This window comes from Haemaphysalis longicornis, unplaced genomic scaffold, assembly GCF_048455015.1.
Source record: "Haemaphysalis longicornis isolate Haplotype H1 unplaced genomic scaffold, Haemaphysalis longicornis Haplotype H1 scaffold_3, whole genome shotgun sequence".
NCBI classification, from domain to species: domain Eukaryota; kingdom Metazoa; phylum Arthropoda; class Arachnida; order Ixodida; family Ixodidae; genus Haemaphysalis; species Haemaphysalis longicornis.
The window spans coordinates 88,317,457-88,340,374 of NW_027526335.1; the positions used below are offsets into that span (position 1 = coordinate 88,317,457).

Here is a 22,918-nt window from a genome sequence, read left to right on the forward strand (position 1 = left end):
AAGCTGCGCCAACTTTTTGAACACGACAGCCTTTCTTGGGCTACTTAAACGCAGAAATTTTGGTCTGTGTGTCTGTCTGTGACTCGATTCAGCCTCCCGGACAAAGCGAAACGGAAGCTGCGCAACAGTCTTATAAACTCACAGCCAAACCTAACCGTCTAAGACCGGTGTTAGTGTTCATACTTGTCAACATTGTTGATTAAGAACAAGACATTACGCAAATATAAGGCATCAAATTAATATATAAGTGATATTTGCAGTGTTCCTTTATTAAAAAAATTCATGGATGATTGGTTTTTTGCGATAGCAAATGAAATACTACATCAATGGCAGAAAACCGTCAACTGCTGTTGCCAGCGCTACCTACTGGCGGCATTTAAGAAATCAAACGACAATAGCAACGAAAGGTTCCACTTGGAACGCTCGTGGAGTGGGGCAACGTGGTTCTATATACGTTGTAGTAGGGTGCCTCAATTCACGCGTGCTCCGCCGTGCGGCAGCACTGGCATCAAAACATCCGACTTGGAGCAGTGGAACTCGGTAAATATAAATTGACTTGAACAACCCTCTAGCGTGGTATCTTGGGAGGAACGAGACGAGAGAGGAACTGCATGAGTGGTGAGCGGGAAAGAGAAGGGACGCATTTACTTGGAAGGGGCGCCAGTCGACTATCGCCTTTCGGCGACGTTTGCAATGAAAGGAGCAGATACGCAGCCATTTTTATTTCTGGTTCTCATTTTAGGCTTCCACTGCCAATAAGTAGTGATAAGTGGTAGCAACAATGTGGTTGAGGGGTGAATTCTATGGTGCTAAAACTACAGGTGGTAGCAACAATGTGGTTGAGGGGGTGAGTTCTATGGTGCTAAAACGACAGGGATGCCCTCGAAATTACTGAAGGGAACGTTAACTTAAACGGTAAGGTGAAGTCTTAGGTGAGGTCATAGCTAGAGAAAGCGTTTACCCACCTCTATACCTGACATTTAACAGATTTTCAGCGCTCAGAGTGAGTAACTGAGACAGTACAAGTGTTTTAACGGACAATTCAGCGTTTAAAACTCACATCAGGCACTCGGACATGAGGAGGTCAGTTATATAATCCTTGTGAAGGCAAAGGCCTCAGTTCGTGGTTCTTAGAAGCAGGTTGCTTTTGTTGTACAGCCTTCGACGCTGAGGGCGCAATACTAGCGCTTCCGGTGAAGCCTTAGAGCCCTTTTTCGAATGAAGTTGTGTACGAGCAGTTCGCCAACAAATACAACGAAAGCGATGGACTGCGCCAGCAGCACCATGTAGAACAGCGCAGCGGTGTCTTCCACCAGGAGGGAACGGACCGGAGATGACTCTGGAGGCATGAGGTACCAAGAGGGCGTTTGCAGCTGCAGCCTCTTGCGCTCCGTCAGTCCGGACTCGTGCAGCCAGCGACATCTGCATGTGTGAGCAACGCTCTACTTTGACTGTGACCTTCCGGCCAGAGTACGCGACGGCTGAAACAAGAAAGCAAAAAGGAAAAAGGGCGTCGTAGTCGTGAGCAGATATTCAACGCAGAGAGTAGGGCATTCTACGAAATGATCTGTCTTTGTTTTCTGTATCACCAATAGGCATTGGCCCTTATTGGAGCGCCGAATTCCAACCCCAGCAAAAGGCACCCCTCAAGGGTCCGTCATATCCTCATCACTTTTCCATATTGCTCTTTTCGGCCTACCACCGCTCCGCGACACCATCATCTCATAATACGTTGATTTAACCATATGGACGACCGAGGGTTCAGGCGGACAACAGCAAGACTCCATCCACCTCGCAATAACAACCACACTCGGTTTCTTAGCCCCCCGTGGAGTAACTTGCGCTCCGGAAAGTCTTCATTCCTTATTCTCTGAGCCCGCACTCGTGGAAGACGCCCATCTCCCACGCCAGACGTCACTCTCATTACGACACCCCCTTTTCCTAAGGGCAGCATTCTCCGGATTTCTGACCTGAAAATTTAGCAAGACGGCGCAGGCCATGCTATTTAACCAATGAAAATCTAAAAAAAAAGGACTCGACGAAGCATGCGGCTCAGTTTTCCTCTCCTTCCTTCCTTCAATCTGCTGACTTAAGCTTCTTTCACATGTGTCCATTCCGAGGCCGTTGAATTCGGACATAACTGGCAGAACAAAAATACGTCAAATAACAAGCGCATTGTGGTTTCTTAATTAAATTTTATGCGTGTGTCTTTTTATGTCATTCAAGAAATCAGACAGCTGGTGCTTAGGTCACATATGGTGGCAGAGGGCAGACTCTGCAGCGTCTTCATTTTGCTGTGGCTTACTTTATTCGTCGACGCCTTGCGCACAACTGTACTTTATTACCGAGAGATTTGTTTTGTGAGGTCAATTCCTAGAGTGTCGCCACATAAGCTTTGCTCTCTTAATTTCTTATACGATACGCCTTTTCAGCAAGCAGCTGTAGAAATTTTAGAGTAAAAAACGGCGAAGACGTATGTCCAGCCTTTCGAACTTCTCTAGGCGGCTTCTGGAGTTAGCAAAACAGTAAATATCTGGTAATTAACGTAGTGGTCATCACGAACAGAACCTAAGGAGGCGCCCAATGGTTGAAGAAGCTTTCTATTAACCTGGTGTGGAGCAGCTTCTGAATCCTTGGGTCCAGGTCCTTGCGCATGAACATGCCGAATTGTGCTGATATGGTGTACTGCCGGGATGGGTAGATGATGGCAGCGCCTGGCTTCTGCGGGTACAGGGCGGCCACGTAACTCTGTATCACGTTGTCTTCCATGAAGAGGATGGCGCGGCCAGAGAGGATCTCGTCGAACGTCTGGCGCGTGAAGACCACCGACCCGGGCAAGATGGACTGGTGGGCGCGCACAGTGGATAGGATTTTCTTCAAGTCTGGCTCCGGTGACACCTGGGAATCGTCGTGTACACTGTATCGATGACTTGAAAACTGCATACGGGGTTTACACAGTATTCTAAGAGAAAAGTGATTTTTCCGTCTTGTGACTATGCAAGTAATACGGCTGTCTTCCGTGACCAGTGAGATGGAATTCTAGACACCGCGGTGTCTAGAATTTCATCTCACTGGTCACGGAAGCCAGCCGTGCACCACCAGTCCTGGTGCAGGACTGGTCACTAGTCCTGCAGTCAAGCACGCGTACGCGTGCTTGACTGCAGGATTTTTGTTTCCTCCCACACCCGTATGGGCTGGTATCCACACCAGCTAGGTGGGGGAGTCACGGGGATTTTGAAGAAAGATTTTTAGGGCCGAGGAGGAAATGCGTCCCCGGGCGAAATTTGAAATGACCGTCTTCGTCTTCGAATCGGAGATTATGATCGCACGGGAAGGCCAATGGGTTAGAGCAAGAGCAGTAGCGGCCCCTCCCGCAGTAGCGGGAGAAGTGCGAAGGGTGAGGGTGGTAAGAAAAGAACTGTAGGGACCGTTGATGATTGCGACCGCGTAGGCGTCATGGTGCCTGTCGCTAGCTGCGTCAACACCAACAGTTGCCAGGTGTACGCGGTATCGCTTCCGCTCGCTGCTCTCGGCGGGCTCGATTGTGCGTCGGGTGCCGGTTACGGGTAATGGGCCGGACGACGAATAGTTCATAGACATTGCTAGGGATACGAAGAGAGGATTCTGTAAAAGGAAGTTGAGGAGAAGCCGCCGGAGGAGAAACTGACCTGTTGTGGTGGTTGCAGGGCGGGTGCAGTGTTGTAGTAGATTCCAAGCGATTGAACACGAGTGGTGGCAGCGCTCTGTGGAATCGTAAGCGCGACCTAGAAGCAAGCAAACTCACATACCGTGCTACCTGCGGCCACGACTCCGCTCCCCCCGAAATACAAAGAACGTCCTCTCATCCTACTCCTATATAGAGCACCAACCTTCCCTGCTCAACACGGGAATCTCAACGGTGAAACTTCGGAAACTCTGCGCAGGACACAAATCAACATCTGACGAATCTGGATGATAGGATATGTTTAGTAGGAAACATCCGATATTACCACAAAGCAGTGCTAAATGCGGGGAAACAACGCTTCTATGCATTTTTGTCATATATCCACGGATGTACCCAGGAGAACGCAACTCAAACATTAAATCTTGCACTTCTGTCGATACATGATAGGCAGCCCTGACCAGCTACTGTCAGATGATTGAGACGGCAGGGGAAGGCGCTGCTGCATGTGGCACCCTTGTTTTGGGGTTCAACTCTTGGGCTATGTTAATCCCTACCGCTATCCCACTGAGCACAAAACGTTTCGTAGACGTCTGTCATGGTCTTGTAAGGTCTAAGACTTCTTGGTCTGAAAAAGTTACCTATAAGATGTGTAATTTTGTATATCTTCAAGAGGTCTTCAAGCAGACGACCGATAGAGGACATCTGTACAAGATCACAGACGTCCTAAGCTTGGTAAGATGTTGACAAGTTGTCTCACCAAAGATAGCTAGAAGACATTCGCTACTAAGCCTGCAGAAAACGTTCGTCCTATCTGGTTAAAGTTGTAAGCTAGTTACGACGCCTTAAAACGTTTCTTTTAGGATGGCTACGCTACATCTCATGCAGATGTATTCGAAACGTTTTTAATAGATGTGTTAGAAATTAAGGTAGCAAAGGTATCTACACGTCGTCGAGTGGAATACGTATAGAAGATATCCGCTCTACAACGTGTTGGAGACGTTTCGTTGGGTGTCGGATACTAATAATTACAAACGATCCTTCAACTGTTTTGCAGTTTCAACTTTCGTCAACGTGTCACGTGGAAGTTGAAATATAATTATTTCCATTTTTAACCCATCTTTACGTATATAGGTCTAAACGCCAATAGTAGGTATCATTATGGCTACCCAATATTTACGAAACGTAAATACCAAATACACGCTTTAGTGCACAGGCGGCGAGCTGAACTTTATTTGTTAACACGTACGTGTTGACACATGCGTAATAAATTGACGTCATCGGTTATTCATAAACACGCATGAACAAAGAGCAAAGAAAGATAGCTATAAGATGTTATTTTCGCCTTTAAGACGTATTTCGATATGCAACAAAAAGACATCTGTACAAGATTTATGACGTCTTGAGCTTGGTGAGTTGAGTTTTTGCTGAGGTGGCTAGAAGACATATGCAACATGCGTTCGTACAAAACAGACTTATTTCAAATGGCTGCGGCTAGACAACAGAATGCAAGCGAAGGCTCTTTACGCGCGTCATTTTAACAGTACCGACGCGCATGGTCCCGAATAAATATTGGTTCGTTCGATTCATACTGCACCTCCTGAACCAGTTCACAGCGGCGCAAAGCTGACTCCGTCATGGAGGAACCACACCTGCAATTTTTTCATACATTCAGAGCACTTTAAACAAACAGCGCTTACACCAAGCATACGGCACGGTCAGTAGAATTTAAATAATTGTAGGCTGGCAGCACACCGTCCCAAGTTACATCCCACACGCGTACTTGTCGCGCCACTCTTCGACACACGCTTGTGCAGCCTTTTTTTTCACCATTGCCAACGCTTTAGTACAGAGGCGACGAGCAGGGCTGTTGCATCCAGTACCTGTGCTGAGGCAGGTAGCCCGAACGCCCGCAAGCCTCTGCCTGGCGAAATACTTACGCGTTCTGGGAGTTTCCCTGTTTATCAAATCCCACATAGTTTACCGTCGCATGAACTCCCTGTTGGCGATGAAACCTCTGAAGATGCACCCGAACCTCAGGCTAGTGTTTCTGATCCGTATTCAGATTTCGATGACGAACTTGACTGGGGTTTCAATGCATTGCTGCATGATGAGTCTGATAGCGACATATTCACGCGTTCCAGCGAGATGGAAGGCCAACCTGAATGGCTAACATTATTAGGCGAGGGCAGAGAGTACGCGGATACTGCAGGAGTTGATACAGACCGCAATATGAGGCGTTTTCTGGCAGAGTGGGCTACCGAGTATAAAATAACTCATTAGGCTCTCTCTCCTTTGATGGCCGAGCTAAGGCAGCAAGCACCCTTGCGTTACGAATATTCCTAAAAACCCCAGAACCTTACTATCAATGCCTCGTACTGCAAGCATAAAGACCGTTCCTCCAGGAACCTACCGTCATTTTGGCATTGCTGAGAGCCTGAATGCCCTGCTCTCACATGTGGAAGACTTGTCGTCGGTACCAAGTCATCTTGTCATAATGTTATAAGTTGACGGTCTGCAGCTTATAAGGAGAACGAATAGTGTGTTTTGGCCTATTTTGTGCAAAACAGAAGACCTTAATGGCAGCGGGGTATTCCTAGTTGGCTGCTACAATGGCCATTCAAAAGCACAAGAAGTTGAGGATTACCTTGCGGAGATTGTTCACGAACTAAATGACATATTGACCAAAGGATTTACTTTTGCTGGGCAAGCCTTCAGTGTCTATGTTCGCGGGTTTATTTGTGATTCGCCACCAAGATCTTTCGTACTGAGCATATCAAATCGCATTCTGGATATTTTGGTTGACCGAAGTGCACACAAGAAGGAGATTCCAGAGAGGGAGCCATGGTTTTTCTTGAAGCAGACGCAACTTTGCGAACAGATGAATCTTTTTCAAAGAAAACCCATGAAGAACATCACGTAAAAGATACGCCTCCTAGTTCAGTGCTAGTGGGACTTGTGTCTCAATTTCCGTTTGACTATAGGCACCTTGTTTGCATTGGGGTCACCAAGAAACTGCTGATACTCTGGGCAAAAGGCGCAAAACCCTCTCTTCTAACTGATTCTGTAAAAGAAGTGTCTCAGCGTTTAGTCGACCTCAGGCCATACTGCTTTGCAGAACTTGCTCGTTTGCCATGGCCGTTGAAGTAGTTAGGCTTCTGTAAAGCTACGGAGTTGCGCTCCTTCCTGCTTTATCTGGGCCCAGTAGTTCTCAATGGTATCTTGCAAAAAAGAAAATATGAACACTTTCTCGTTCTGCATGTTGCAATGAGAATCCTTGCCAGCCCTCACATGTCACAGAGTACAACAGTTACGCAAAAGAACTGCTATGCTTCTTTGTATGTAACTTCAAGGATATCTATGGCCCTAATGAGGTCTCAATGTACATGGCCTAGTCCATTTGGCAGATGACGTGGCGAAGTATAGAGCAGCTGATAATTTTAGCGCTTTTCTAGCAGAAAGCGTCATGTTCCAGTTGAAACGGCTTCTCCGAAGTGCAACGAGGCCACTTCAACAATTTCACAACAATGAACGAGCTAAGGTCTAGTGGAAACCTTTACGCCTTCCAAAAGAGCTCACAAACCGCAGTGGATTTTAAACAAGAGCACAGAAGTGGTCCCCTGCTTGATTCATGCAAGGGACCACAGTTCCACGCTGCTTATCATTTCGCTTATTTTGCGTATACACTGCTAGAGCTCTCGTAGCATTATAAGGCACAATGCCCACGCACTGCTGCGTACCTCTTTGCAAGCGGTACGTGCAGTCACGCTTGGCGAAAGGTACGTACGACGTGCATTTTTAGCGTCTCCCGTTTTAATTTGGCGATATCCAGGACAATGCGTCTTTTTGATACACTATCTTGAGAGCTGCGTTTCACGTGTTGGTCACGACTGCCACCGTTATTAGCGCCGAACTTTAGGCAGCAGAGTTTCGGTGCAGGCTGCATTCGTGCTTCGCTATATCCCGCGTCGATGTATGTTTCGGCAGCTGTGAACCGCGAACACGCTCGTCTTTCCCTTTTTTTTTTTTGAGAACTCTTTTGTGGTACATTTTCACGTGCGGATCACGAGTGCCGAAGTTTTAACGCGAACATTCGGGCAGACATTTTTGTCGGTGCAGCCAGGAATTCGAGCCTGACGGCATGTCTCTCTCTGCTTGTTTTGACATCTCAGCGGCAGTAGATCGGGAATGCGGTCTAGGACTTTATTTTTGTCTTTAAATTATGCGAATTCCGTTTTCTGTGGTGTTAACGGCGCATACCGTGCAGCGACCACGCCGTACTCGAACTGAACTATAGAATCCTGCTTTTCTATAAATCTCGATGTAAGTACGAACCCCCTGACGCAATGCACGAATTGTACTGCTTATGTGATACAGGTGGAAGATACTTCACATGTTTATAACTTGCATAACTTATATGCACGCGTCCTATCAATTTACATACAAACAAGAAAAAGATGGATCGCAGCAATCAAGAGAAATGAAGGATAATATTTTACTGTATGCAAGGCAACGAAACTTTGTTTGGAACATTTACTAGAGACAAGAGCAGTGTGTTAATGAGCGATTCCGTCCTTTCCGCGAATGGTTTAGAAACTGTTAACAGTCGCGACATGAGCGCTCAGTAAAGAACGGGCCACTCATAGTCCGTTCGTAGAGGCCATCCGCCACTACGACGGGCAAGGGCGCATCGCATAAACACAATTAAAACTCGACGACTAAACGAGTAGGCAGCGGTAAGGCGGTTGATTCTTAATAACGAATCCTGCCTTCGTTTGCTACTTATCGTCATCCCATACGACTGTATTTCACGCTGAAATTGTAGAACCTCGTAGCGTTTGTCAGTAGACTAACTCGTCGAATAAAAGTCCAGAATACGCTGCTCTTCAAACAAAGGAAGATCATCGAGGGTATTTTCTCACCCAGTTATGGTAAAAACAACTTTACGTGAAGGGCATGTCATTATAACGCCGCGACGGTCGTTAGCTGCTCTGAGTTTGATTCATTTTCGCTGTTTTCGCTTTTTTTATGATGGCGGTGCACAGTGTTGTCGGAATGGCTTGCTGCTACTCCGCTAGCGCTCGGGACATTTTGCAAAGGGTCTATTGCCAGTTTCATATCTTGGAATTTCAATGTTAAGGTGTTAGGTAACTTTATAATTGCGCCTGTAAAAAAGTAATAAAAAAAGAGAATTCTTTTGTTACAAGTTTTTTTTAACGCTTCCAAGAGATAGTCCCAAAGGCTGCGCTGTAACCGTGACGTGACTTCCTCGGCGTCATTCATAGCGGAAGTAAGGCCATATTTTTTTTACCTGGCTGGAGAAAACGAAGGGCGAGCTGAGCCAGGCGCGCGCGCGCTTCTTCCATTTCCGAAGTTGACGTTCTCGTACTTTTGTGTTCACAACCGGTGTTGCCTGTGCGAGACCCTTTTTTGCCGTCTAACAATGAAGCTGTGAATACCCATGAGGCTGAGACATGCTATTTGTGGACTTTGAAGATATGCTAAGATTGTTTCCTGGAGGCAAGTACAGTGCTACTGTGTGTTGCGTACTCCACAACTGAGCTTTGTTTTGAGCTTCGGCGTACGTTAGTAAATCCCTCATTTATTCTGAATGTTGCTCGAAAACAGGACTTTACGAAAGGACCTGTAGCCTCTTAATCGAAGGAGTAATTTCTCTGCGAGATGTTTTGCTCTAATTTGGGCAGGAACAGTCAATCCCTCAAATTGCTAATTAGCTCCAGGTTGTCTTTAAAGGGAGGGCGGCGAGGGGAATCACTTACGTATTGAAGGCTATTCTGTAACCCCGACAGATATCACACCGAAAAGCACACAGTTCACTACAGTTCATGCGAAAAGTTTGGCCTGTGGAAGTGTGATGGCAGGTATTTATGAAAACGTTTCACATCCTCTGCGTGTGCATGAGCACTCATTAGCTGCTTCTATAATCTAGTCAGGATAGTAAGCGGATTGGGGCCTTCATTTTTCTGTGCTGCTTGCTTCGATGCCTTTTCATCGCCTTGTGCATACTTCCAAGCCGTTTGGAAAATACGCACGCGATGGTGCGAGTGTTAGAAGTCAATTACAAACAGCAGGATATGTGGTGTTCCAGTGTTCTTTGCTTGTATTGTTAGCGTCTAACATCTATTGTTTTCTTATTACTCGTGGGATTACCGCGTAATTGTCTAAGCAAACAAATATCACAGTAATTGATGTGTACATTACGTATGTGGTCCTCAACTGTGCAGTGGCTGGTTATATTTGATAAGCTGTTTAACAGGTGGTCTTGGATTGGTTCCAGTTTGTGCTGGCCTCGCAAGCCCGCGCGACGGCTCGGCTAACATCGCCGTTTGCCGTTAAAGTTATTCTCTCTGTCTGTCTCGGTTTTTGCGCAGTGATTGTGTAAAGGGCAAAAAGTGACACTTTTGAAAAGAGTGTGGCCTACATGAGGGCCGGGAAATGCTCATTCTGGAAGGTTGTGCCCTAATTAAAGCGCAGTAATGCGTCACTGATGGCGACGTTGCCCCAAAAATCACCGCAGGAAAGTCAACTTTTTGTGACGATGATGACGATCGTGGGTAAACTGAAGGATGAAAGTCGAAAAAGTCCAAAAGCGAAATCGTTACGTCCAAAACGCGCTGCAGGAATGCCAACTTACGCCATGGGTTTCCACAAAGACACATCAAGCGCCTCAAGAAAAACCCTTCCCTTGGCCGTAGTCGAATCTGGGTCCCTCGCGTTATGAAGCTGACGGCTATCGGACTGCGCCATTTCGATATGGTCGAAAAAGTTGGATTTTGTACTTTGAATTTTACTAAGGATGCGTGGGAGAAAGCTTCGCGTTTTAACCATCTTTCTCTTAAAAAAATGGTTTTGATTTTTCGTTACATTCAAGAAGTGTGCCCTAGCAGGAGCGAAATGTGTAGTTTACTGACCTAGTTGCGCATCTTAGAGCGGCGATTCAGTAGAGTTTATTTGGAGGGATAGAGCTACTTGCAGCTTTTACTGCAGACGAGGACTTGATAAGGCTGCCTTTGTATCCTGTACTGGCGGTACGTGGCGCAGTTGTAGTTGGTAAGAATTAACAATACAGAATTATTTTGCTCTATTTTATGTGATGGTGTTTATATTAACGGCAGAATCTCGAACCAACGCAAGCTGTGCTTTATGCGTGTTATAGATGGCACTACTGTAATGTACATCGCTTCTTTTTAGTGGTAAGTGAATAAGAACGTGTTGGTCATGATTACTAAGGTGGCTGTTTCCTTATTTAGTGTATACCAGCTCTTCTATCTTGTGGAGTAGGCCACAAAATGGGCACACGCACGAGGATGGCGACCGATGCGCACTACGGCTTGTAAGGCTTCTGCCGCAGATAACTGCAGACACCCGTTGTATTCGTCGACTGGTCTTCTCTTGGCTACAAAAGACGACCGTTTCTCTGACACACAGATTGCTTGAGGAAACAATGCCACGTGCGTAAGGCGGATTCTGTCTGCACATAACTTTATGATATCTGAGACACTAGTCTTTTGACCGTTTCTTTAGAGAGCCAAGTGTGCGCATAGCCATGGGCGTCGGCCCCTTCCCCCCGCAAGGTAACGCGTTTGCCCCCTCCCCGCCCCCTCGCAGACAACGTCCTGCCCACGCCCATGCTTGCTGGTGACGCCCATTGTAAATTTCGGCATACAGGCCAGGACGCAAAATTCTAGGCTAAATGTAAAATTTACATATCTGTGGCATAATCCGAGGTCACCTAAGCACTTCTTTTAAGTTGTGAATCGGAAAGAATCAATGTCCACTTGAGAGCCACTGAGTGCTCTTGCCAGTTTTCCTCTGCGATATGTGTTGTTGCGCTGCTATGCCAGGTAAGCGGGGCACGTGCTTGACAATCTAGAGGAAGTTGCGCTCGCTGCCACGACTTTGCTTTCAAGTACAATGCATGTGCTCGCAGGTATGTACAGTGTATGTCTCGAATTGTGCACAGCATCGCAATGACTAGGAAGAAATGCTACTCAGGCCAGACAGGCCGTTGCATAAATGGCACTCTGCGTGCGCACAATAATTTGCTGAAGGGGTCCGTTGGAACCCATCTTGCTGCGCATTTCCTTAGATGCGGCTGCACGCTGCTTGAGAAATGTTACATCTTAGGCCGTTATCGAGAGCAAAAGGCACGTGTGATTTTCGAGGCGTTTTGCAATGTACAGTGTGGAGAAGGTTGTGTTGATGTTTCTAGTGTCTTGCGTTACGAAAAAGAGGTTCTTCATTTGTCCGATTGACGCATGCGTCCCAGTATTCCTTGCTGTGTATATTTAGAAATGAAATTTTCCGCCTTTCCTGCTCGAATCCCCCCTCCCTTTTTCCTTTTTGTTGCGTTGAGTTCGACCCGCCTGTATAAAGCTGGTGCCCCGATCCAATAAAATCACTTGGTTGCTATTTCAAGTGAAGATGTTTGTCTACTTCTCGTCCTATTCCATCTGTAGCGCTGCCGCTTTCTTCCAAAGTTATGTAGCAACCATCACAAGTTTCAAATCTTCTAAGTAGCTACACCGGAACATTTTACTGGGGAACCCAGTATGGTTTACCAACACTCGCACATATTATCCAAAGGCGTCCCCAGTAACAACTGTGGAAGTTGAACAACTATGATAAAATACCAAGACAAAGTTTCGTGTGGCCTGGTTGGGCCGCCGTTAACCTCCGCACCTTGAACTGGTGCTCGAAGGTGGTCCCCCTTATCAGGATGGGCTTGATGTGGGGCCTGTCGGCCAGGTCCCTGAAGGTCTCGAGGCGGGCGGTGGGCGTCTTGACGCTCATGCTGGCCTTCATGGTTCCCTGGAACGAGTTCATCAGCACCAGAGCCGACAGCCACCAGACGCTGACGACCACGCGGCCGACCACGTCGCGGACGGGACGGATTGTGCCTGCGCAGAGGCGCCACATGTCAGTGGGAAGCAAAGGAGAGTTCCAAAAGAGACTGCAGTGCTGTCCTCGTCCACTATCCTTAAAGGGACACTGAAGTGAATTTGTCAAGCTCCCGTTTTTGCTTGCACTGCGTGGACTTGCTCAAATGAGCCCACTTTTCATCGTTTATCCGGTTGATTAGTCGGTAATTATTTTATAAAGCCCGAAAGAAGAAACACTACCATGCGCAGTCTGCGGCGGCTGCACCAACTAAACGCTGTGACGTCGGGAGGAGGTGCACCGCGATTGGACGGTGTCCAAGATTGGCATTCAAACAAGTTTCAGTTTCGGTTCTGTAAAACATACTTGACATCCGACGTTATCGTTGGATGGGCATTCTCGATATCTCAATAATTGCCATACCACGCTTCTGCCATGTTGTCGGCTGTAAAATGCCTAAGATAAGCCTCCAAGGACGGCTTGGAATCGTATCAATCACTAGCCGAGGCCTACGCAGTGGATGAACGCTCTCCGCGTCACCGCAGACGCTCAAATACGCTTTTCCCCTATATTTGGAGCTTGCTTCCCTCATGCCTGTACCGTAAAAAGCGTGTTCGCCCAGGCCAAGGGTCTACTGAATCTGGCCTGTGACCACCGCCGCGCAAGCAGTCGGTGCTTACGGCAACAGCACGCTAACGAGAACTTGCTAGCGCGTCGGTGTCAGTCTGCGCGCGTTCTGCGAACTCGTTCGTGGAGCAGTGAACGTTACGGCCCAAAAATGGTGAGCTCAGTATAGAAAACATCGGCCGAAAACTAAAAAAATCAACATACAAAAAAAAGTATCCTCGGGGATCCGAACTGGCAACTTGGAAAATAACATGCATAGTGCTCCAGACCACTCGGCCACGGGCCAGCGCTGTCGGCATTGGAAATATGAGGTATATAATTCATAACCACTTTACACTTTTATTTAGTTTTATCATTTCGAACAGCTTCGGTGACTATTTGTTGTATAGCGCTCGTGCAGTAAGCTTTTCCCAAATTTCCACAGTATCTCACGTCTAGCAATTGCATTTCTTAGACGGAAAAGCGTTCGCAGATCTGTGGTCGTGCTGCTGACCGCTGTGCTTGTTCACCCAGCGCAAAAAAGTGCTTTCTGCTCCCTAGTTTTACGCTGTATGGTAAAAGGGTCAGGTGATTTTATTTCCTTAGTACCTATACTGAATTCGCTGACTCTTCTCCCGCCTTCAAGTGGCCTTATATTTTCCTATTGGCGTACCAGTCAGCGATCCGACGCATGTGCGCTTGTGCAGCGCTTATGTGGAGCGACCTGGACTTGGAGCTTGATACAGTGTACAAACTAACAAACTACAGAAACGCACATTCCTCCATTCACAAACGTGTCGTGGCTTAGTTTCAACTGAGCGAACGAATTGCGACGACCCGTCGGCGGCCGGCGGATTACCAAACGCTGGGCCGACTGACTCTGTCAGAAGGTCGGCAAGTCGTGCAGTAGGGCAGTCAAGCCAAGTCATTCCCTCCTCACGTCACACGAAAACGCCACAGAAAATGGGCGAGGATGCAGAGAGGAGGACAGCATTTTGGAATTGATTTTTCTGCTAAATAAATTCGCGTAAACGCACTCAGAGTGGTCGAAACATGGCCTATGGACTCCGGACTACAATTTGCGCTAGTAATCCCGCAAAGTTTACAAATCACTTCAGTGTCCCTTTAACTGCTCCAGGCAAGAATGATCGGTAGGATAGAACTGTGAATGTTCTTGCTTCAACACAGGCTGCATGAAAGGGAAATCATCCCTATTGGACCATCACTAGGAGATCCCAGAATACCTCACAGTGAACAATCACACCAATTCGAACCTGCGGAGGTCGTTGTGTATCACTTTTCTCGACGCGGAAGCACGAACGGCCTATCCACCGCCTGGAGACCTACCGGACAGCAAGTGTTTGCACATCCCAAGGCATTTGGAATACTTCGGCTTGGCTGGTGACGCTGGCGAGGAGGTTTTAGTTACCGATAATGGTAAATCGGCAAGCCTAGGTGTGTGGGGAGTGACCGTGTATGCGTCTGGCAGCTTACGACCAGAAACGCTGTGTTCAATTTGGTGTTGGCTGCAGCAAGCATTTCGAAAAAAAGGACGAAAGGGTTGCCAGACATCGTCCTCTTGTTGCGTATACAGATCCTCATCCACTTATTAAAGGACCTGTGATAAGCGCGACGGACGTCCCAAGTCTTCTAAAAGAGAGGGAGCATGCGTGACGACAATGAAAGCTTCATCGGCGACGATGTCGCAGTAAATGGCTTAATGAACAAACGCTGTGCCACCCCGCTCACCTTCGAACATCATGATGCCAAGGACGTCAAAGAGGTTCTCGGTTATCGTATCCCTGAAGCGAACGGGAGACCTGACCGCTTCGATGAAACTCAGCAACGCACTCACCAGGGGCCAGAACAGCAGCAGGCCCAGCCATACCTGCGTGGGTCGTGCAGCGTGACTTTATTAAAAACGATAGTTTCTTTTTGGGGAGGAGTGGGAGGGGGGAAGGGGGCTACCAAAACGCGACAATGTTGGTCTGTCTGTCATTTGAACCAGCCATAAATGTACGGGTGCACCAGCTCGCTTCCGGCTCACTATACTCTGGGAATTGAGTGGTTAACTGATTACAAAAGGAGGAGTGTGTCGGAGAAAGTGGGATACAGAGAGTGAAGGCAATAAATACAGGTGGTACGAGGAAACAGAGGGGGAAAAACGGACTGTTGGGAGAAAAGTAGGGCAGGAGAGGAAGAGAATGAAGGATGGAAGGGGTGAGGGGGATTGTAGTGGGATATGGGGGGGGGGGGAGGAAAGAAGACTGGGGGTCTTTCGGGAGAAGAGGAGGAGGAAAGGTGGTATAGTGACAGAATCGTCCAGACGAGACAGAATGTCAAAAAGTGTACGATGGAATATCCGGGGGGGAAATGATAATGCCGCGGTGGAGTTTGAATGGGTAAATGGAAAAAAGTGAGGTGGTGGTGGAGTGGAGGATGGTGAGGAAAATGGTGATGGCGATGGTTTGGAAATCGGACGAGGGAAATGTAAAGTGGGTGGAAAGACGGGAAGTGTGAGGAGGTTGGAAGGGCAAATAGGGAAGAGGGGAGAGGAGAATTGGTGGAGAGAAGGTCCAGAAATCGAGGGGGCGTATAAAGAGGAAAGTCATGCGAGGAAAGAACCGTGGAAAGAGAGGGGATAGAAGAAGAGGGATTGCGGAGGGGAATGAAGGAATGAGAGGTGGTTTGGGAAAGGGAAGTAAGACAAAGATTGAGGTAATGCGAGAGGAGGATCGCGAATAAACGTTAGCGGGAGGTGGAAGGGTATTCGAGCGGTAGAGGGGAAACGGATGGCAAATGAAGCAGGATGAAAAAGAAATGACGAAGAGGGGGGGGGGGGGGGGGGGTTGTATCGATTGAGCCAGAAATGGTAAAAATGAGGGGAGGAAAAATGAGGGTGGGTGAATAAGATGAGGTGTAGGGAAGGGAAGGGCGTGCGGGGGCGAAGAGCGAGACAGGAGGTGGCGTCACGTGGCCTCAGCGGCAGAAACGCTGTCGTCTGTCGAGGTCGTTTGCGAGGAAGCAAGCAGATACGTTGAAATCGAAAAATTTTGATGGCTGTCTTAGGTTGGGAAAGTATACGCTCCTAAATAACTGCATACTGTACCGAAAGCCCAGACAGCCAAAAACCACCTCCCTAATTTGTAGCTTCGTGCAGCGCCAGCTTCAGCCCTCACCTCGAGGTCGAAGCTCATGAGGTAGGCGAACACACTGGTCATGTACGGGTTACGCGTTCCGGCGTAGTAGCGTGGATTGGAGTATGCGTAGGCGGGCAGCGGCGTTCCCACGGCGATGCGGTCGGGCGTCGGTATGACTGGGTGCGCTGTGATGTCCGATTCCTGCGTACGCAGATGCTTGCAAAAGTGACAAATTTCTCCCGCCAGCACGAGAAGCTCGATTTCCTAGTCGCTTTGGACTCGAACATGGCTGAAGTTGCAAAGAGGCGATGAAAAACAGGAAGCGAGGTGATGCATTTGAAATTGACAGTGCGAACGTTATAAAATAGTTTGCTAACAGGCAGTGAAGAAAACGCACGGAATTAACGGAATTCCACGCCAAACGTCCAAAAGAGTCCGCTCGACCATATCTGGTTACACTATAAAAATTCATGGTTGATCGCTTTCTCACACTATTAATTCTGCCAGCAGAGTTTCGGCGGGAAAGAATTTTTCTGTCTTTTACAGCCACTTGAAAACCGCGGTGGTGACGAAAACCCTCGTTGGAAAAAAAATTTGCAAAAATAAAATATTACACGGAGTGCAGTGAAATAAGTCCATGTGATAGAAAAATAAGCGCGCTTCCTTGCTAGAATGCTTTTACAGTTGCTAGTGCGTTTCAAAAAGGGCTTTGCGGGGAAGCAACCTGGCGTTTCTGAGCAATTTTTACACATTTTTTACAGCTATTGAAACTTTTGTAGAAACAATACAGCGGCATAATTTGTTTATATTGTTGCCGGTAAGTGCGGAGGAAAAATATGGGAGCCGGGAAGCGGGTAGTTTCAGCGTGATAAAGACATGAAAAATATGCAGAAATTGTCCATGTTCACACTCTCATCGCGCTGTGTGGCGGTCCACGTAAAAATACAGGCTTAGGCTCATTTTAGACGGCGTACAAAGGGGACTTATTTCAGAAAGCTTAATCGGAGTAATTTTTGTTTTAAGCGAGATAATAATGTTTATATTGAGCACCCACCACGGCCCCAGACGACGGGCCGTAAGTCCGCTTCACTGCAACGACCTCACTGCGTGGCAGTGGAGAGGTGGGAAGCCAGTGCAGGTCGCGCACATTTTGAGTTCTCACGCGGCTAGCTGCTCTAAAGGCTGGCTGGTACTGGATTTCGGAAGTGTGTCATCGCCACATGATTAGTTGTTGGAGCTCTTAAAGAAATTCCGCAACGCTGCGTTCGTGGAAGTGATACAGATGTAGCAGGAAATCGGCTGCTGGTCCTGCCTTGATGCATTTAAGAGTCTGCAGTTTTCATCGTGGACGCCGACGTTGGTTTTTGGAAAGTCTCAGTGGCGGAGTAAGGCACCACCCCAGCATTGACAGTTGTTATCGGTTACGGTATTAAGTGGTGAAAGGTGCGCGTACGTTTTAAAGAAATTGTCAACTCAAACCTACTTGAGAGTTTTTTTCTTTTCCTCAACCATTTTTTCTGGCACCCAGAGCAGGGATATACATTTAGTGTTCTTTACCACCCATGTAAAAAACTGATGCGGTGCAATTATTTGTCCCTGGTAAGGTATCCAAAGACTGGCCCTGGCTGCCAATGTCTTAACTGTGCCACCAAGCCCGTCGAAAGCGCTCTTTCCATGTGAAGTTGCAAAAACGTTCCTCTCAGACAATAAATTGACTCATTTTCATGGCAGCACAAATTTAAACAATTTTTCTAGTTCTTGTACTGTGATGATGCCCCATCGAAAAAATAGTGAATTTTTCGGACAGCATGGAATTCTTGTTTACGAAGTTTTAATGCCTTAACTTGAAATGTATCCAGGTCCGCTTTTGTGTGTTCAAGACAGTCCTAAATAAGGACAAGCGATTTTACACAGAGGTCCCCAAAAACTCTAAACGATGGTATGCTATGGATGGGTATATCGTGGCTTGCGTACATGTCCAGTGGTACGATTGTGGAGTGTCTTGCTTGAGGAAGCTATAATCCTCTGCGAGGTCTAAAACAAGGATCTTCCCCTCATTTTTCGTCTGGTTTTTATCTCTTGCAAGAACTTTGCTTGCTGTTTGCTTATAAAGTGGTGCATCTTGAGGTCTTTTACAGTGCCTAAAAACTGTTCCGAAAATTTGGAAGAACTTAAAACTATTTTCTCTAGTATGCGGCGAATACCAGCGATCCAGTTTTCAACATCGAAATTCTCTACTTTGTCCTCATCTAGAGCGCTCTCCAAAATGGTCAGGAGGGCATCTTTGCCAGGACACGCCTGACAGCGGCTGCACATGCAGTTTTCGACGTCGATGTTGCATACAATTGCTGACAAGAGTTCTTCTGTAGTTTGCCTGAATCCTGCGGCATGAAGCATAGGTTTGAAGTTTTGGTGCTCTATGGACACGCAAACTGTGTGTGCGCCACTTCGGCTGGACAGAGCTGCGTGACGGACGGGGAACTGTGAACGAAGAGAATCCGCACTTTAGAAAGCACTTTTTTTTTTCACTTCTCGTACAGTTCTCTTAGATTAAGGAAGAGCAATCGCTTTTGGTGACCGCGTATTACGTCTTTTCTCCCGGGCGCACTGCAAAAAACAGGAACGTCCTCATCAAATCTTCCTATTGAGAATTTCGTTTCTTCGCTAATGGGGAGTCTTGCTTTTATGTTAGGTGTGCCAATAACCCCGTCCTTGCTTTTAATCTGCGTAGCTTCGCGCACCTATTGCTCCGAAGCGTGCAGCAAAGTTGTAGATCGTTTGCAAAAAAAGTATTCCCCAAGCAAGTTATCCTTACGCTCGTAATTCAAGGAACTAAGTGAAAGAACTACAAAAGATTAACACCACCTTTCGTTTCCGGCATCGCGAAATGCCTGAGAATACATATGGAGTGTGCTCTATCGTGCTCTTGCTTAGTAGTTCATGCTCTATGTACAGTCTTTGCCAAAATTTTGTGGGCCACGGCGACGGTGGCCGGAACAGGCGCGCGGCCGAGCAGGGGCGCTGCGCTTGTTGCTGTCGGCTGGTTGCGCGGCTAAAGAGAGGGAGGGGAACTTCTGCTCTTGCTTTTGTAGTGTGTCCGGCGCGACTATGCAAAGTGCCTGCGCTGAAGCGACGTTCGCCTGCTCTGAGAAACCGGCCCCGCTGCACTTATCGCGCCAGTCGTACTACGAAAGGAAGTGCGAAAATTCCCCTCGCTCTCTTTAGCCGCGTATACCAGCCGATCGACAGCGGCAAGCGCAGCACCCGGGCCCTGCTCGTCCCCGCGCCTGCTCCGGCCACGGTCGCCGTGGCCCACAAAATTTTGAAAGACTGTACGTGATGCCCTGCCGGACCAGAGTGCAGAACCACCGGCCGGGCCTACCGTCCACCTTTTGCGAGCTCGGCGGGCTAACGTGGGTCAAGTACATCTGGCTTTCTCGGTACTTGTAGTAGGTGCTGCTGTAGTGTCACCTTCTTCTCCAGTGCCATACCAGGAGGGCTCTCGTCGTTACTGCAGTGGTTGTTCTTGCTGCGGGTGTCCCGTCCATGCTTGCTGGAGGTTGGCCATTTGCATCACTAGATTTTGTACTGCCGTAGCCAGCTGCTGGCACGTTCTCTCGAGCGTGGTGAACCGGTCGTCTATCAACTTAGTGAACGTCGTTCGGACGTACTCTTCGAAGATTTCGAGCCTCTTCTCCATCCGGTCGAGCCTGTCTTCGAGGTTGCCTATCCTCTCGCTGAGTTTACGCTCTTGTAGGTTCTCGATTGCCCTTCTCTTGGGCGCCGGGCCCGCTGCCGCCGCTATCGGGTTCGTTTCTGCTACTAGTTCCGTATCTACTTGTTGAGCCGGTTGCGGTGTCTGCTGTTGTTGCCGTGGCTGCATCTGTAGCCACTGCATTATGGCCGCCGTCGTCTTCTTGAGTTGGTCCACTTCTCTGCTGATTCTATCGACCGTCGCCTCCAGCCCGGTGTTTCTCCGCCCGCGTTTCTTGGCCGCCTCCCTTAGCGCCTTCATCGAATGGCTTTCTTCCTGGGTATTCCCGCCGCTTTGCTTTGGCGGCACCACTTGCTGCTGTTGCTGTTGTCGTTGGGGCTGCTACTGCGGCTGCGGGGCTGCTCTGTCTTGGCGGCTCCCGACTTTGTCACGTCGGTTCAGCTGACTGGGTCTCTGGATGGCGAGCGGCCGCGGTGTTGACGGCTCGCGCTTTCGCTTGGGTTCCTGCTCAGGCTTCGCGGGCGCGATCGTGGCGGCAGCGGCCGCTTGCGGTGCCGGCGAGTGGCGTGAACTCGCCGGGCTCCAGCGGTTGCTGCGCCTGCTGCTGCGCCATCTGGCGCTCCCATTGCCTTTTGGTTACTCTGTACGGGGTCCTGTACCTGTTGCGGTTTCTGCTGCCGGTCGGGTGCTGCCCTCCGCAGAGTTTGCATGTGGGTGTACAGACTTGCTCGTGGCCCTCCGCCGTATTGCTGTCCCCGCAGTCGAAGCACTCGTGTCCTCGCGGTGTTCGTCGGGCAAACGTCTCTCCTGTGGCCTACCTTGCCGCACTGCTTGCACACGTCGAAGTGCTTTCGGTATAGCGTGCACTTCGGGACCACCGGGCCGTACAATACGTTGTTCGGTACTTTCAAAGACGATAGTCTTTCTTGGGCTACTTAAACCCAGAAATTTTGGTCTGTCTGTATGTGTGTTGGTCTGTCTGTCTGTGGCTCCATTCATCCACCCGGCCAAAGTGAAACAAAATCTGCGCAATAGTCTTTAAATACTCACAGCCAAACCTGAACGTCGAAGTCGGGTGTCAAGGTCCACACTTGTCAACATTGTTGAACAAGAACAAGACATTACGCAAACATAAGTCAGAACATCAATACACAAGTAAAATGCAGTGTAATTCACGGTTGCTTGGTTTTTATAGCAAATTATATTCTACATCTACTGCAGTAAACCGTCGCCTGCTGTTGCCCGCGCTCCTGGCGGCATTTGAGAAATCAAACGGCAACAGCAACGAAAGGTTCCACTGGATAGGTTCCACGTTTTGTTTGGAACGCACGTAAATTAGAGCAACGTGGTTCTATAAACATTGAAGTGGGGCGCCTCGATTCACGCGTGTCTCCTCCGTACTGCAGCACTGGCATCGAGGAATCCGGCCTGTAGCAGTGGAACGCGGTAAATTTAAATTCATTTGAGCAAACCTTTAGTATGTAGTATACCTTAGAGCGCGACGGAAGAGGAACAGCATGAGAGGTGAGTGGGAAAGCAAAGGGGGCATATACTTGACAAACTGTCGTCTTTTGTCGACATTTGCCACGAAAGGTGCAGCTACGCGGCCTTTTTTTTTTTTTTTGGCCTTTGAAGACCACGATAACGGTCGCCGAGCTGCCGATTCTCTGCGCTCCTGTCGCCAGCGGATTTCTTTGTCTTACGATGTTCCGGTCGATTTCCTTCAGGGTGTCCTCGACCGGTACGCCTCTGGTCACTCCCTTCATCGTGCCGTCCGGCGTGATCTGCTACGCTCCCACCTCGTGCGACTTGCCACCGATGTGGATGGCCTAGATCTTGGCGCAGGACAGGGCTCGCCCCTCGTCGGGGGTGCTCACCACCATGATGTTCTGCCGCGCGTTGGGGCAGAAGGTGTCCGCCGCCCCGTCCGCTCTCGAAATTGTCGTCGCCGCCATGATTGCCGAGGCGACAATCGACGATTGCGTTCTTGCGATGTTTCGTCCTCCTCTCGGCCTCACGATCACCTTGATTTCCTCCTTGCGAAGTATCTCGGGAATCCTCGCTGCTTTCGTTGCCGCTGACCTTGCCTTTCTGGCCGCCTGTTCCCTCGTTTTAGGTCTCGACTGGCTCGCGTCGACTGGGGTGCCGTCTCCGTCGGTCGGTGCCCTTATGCGTCGGACTACGTGTGTCCAACCATGGCTCTGGTTGTGTTCTTCCGAGGCAACCTTCTCTCCTTGTACTTCGACGCACATGCGGCCGCTGCTGTTGTTGCTGGGGCCCGGGGTCAGTAGCGTTTGCGGTGGTGACGTAATAGTCATCTCTATCTCGGTGGCCACGTTGTCTTGCTCCATCCGGCGTTAGGCCTAGCGGCCGTACTTCTTGGCCACCCGGTTTGGCTTTGCGGCGGGTCGCCGCCGCCACGGGAATAAAGTCCCCGTAAATCGTAATAAGAACGTACCACTTGGTCGAATCTGGTACCGGTCGATGCCGCGTACCTTCACGGACACATTGGTACCAATTATACTTCGGTAACTGTTGATTAGCGTTGCGATAATTAGCATACAAGCAGGAGCCGATGTGAGCACGTCCTCTCTATTCGGCAAATCGCAGCGCCCTCCCGACATGAGTAAATGGAGCTTTCAATAGCTCCCCGGTACCACACGAAGTACAACCGGTTATACCCAATTGCAAGAGTACAAAAATAGGGCCAACCGGCAAGGAGAATTTTGTCCACACGAAGGTGGAGAGAAATTAACGGGAAAGACTTTCTTGCGACCCACCGCCAGGGGGAGGCACATGATCTGCTTCAGTTAAGAAGCTTTGCGTAATCTGTTCCAGTTAAGAATTAAGAAGCTTTGCGAGAAGATTGCGGTATAGCCGCGGTTGTTAACCACA

At 48.6% G+C, this 22,918-nt stretch overlaps 1 protein-coding gene across 1 annotated transcript; it reads right to left on the bottom strand.

The window, feature by feature from the left end:
* Positions 1–299: 299 nt before the first annotated feature.
* LOC144175317 (glutamate receptor U1-like) lies at positions 300–19,797 on the bottom strand. Its single transcript, XM_077704400.1, has 6 exons — positions 19,753–19,797; positions 16,348–16,509; positions 14,918–15,056; positions 12,365–12,582; positions 2,609–2,898; positions 300–1,422 (listed from the first exon to the last, which is right to left on the bottom strand). Exons 1-6 carry the CDS (start codon positions 19,795–19,797, stop codon positions 1,182–1,184), a joined length of 1,095 nt encoding a protein of 364 aa, XP_077560526.1. The 3' UTR covers positions 300–1,181.
* Between the last annotated feature and the right edge of the window lie 3,121 nt (positions 19,798–22,918).

Excerpts from the sequence above, each read along its gene's own strand:
- LOC144175317 (XM_077704400.1), bottom strand. The coding sequence starts at position 19,797 with ATGGCACTGGAGAAGAAGGTGACACTACAGCAGCACCTACTACAA. Across the intron at positions 15,057-16,347 it reads TCATGAGCTTCGACCTCGAG|GTATGGCTGGGCCTGCTGCT; the intron begins GTGAGGGCTGAA and ends CGACCCACGCAG. Across the intron at positions 2,899-12,364 it reads CCTTCGAGCACCAGTTCAAG|GTGTCACCGGAGCCAGACTT; the intron begins GTGCGGAGGTTA and ends GACGATTCCCAG.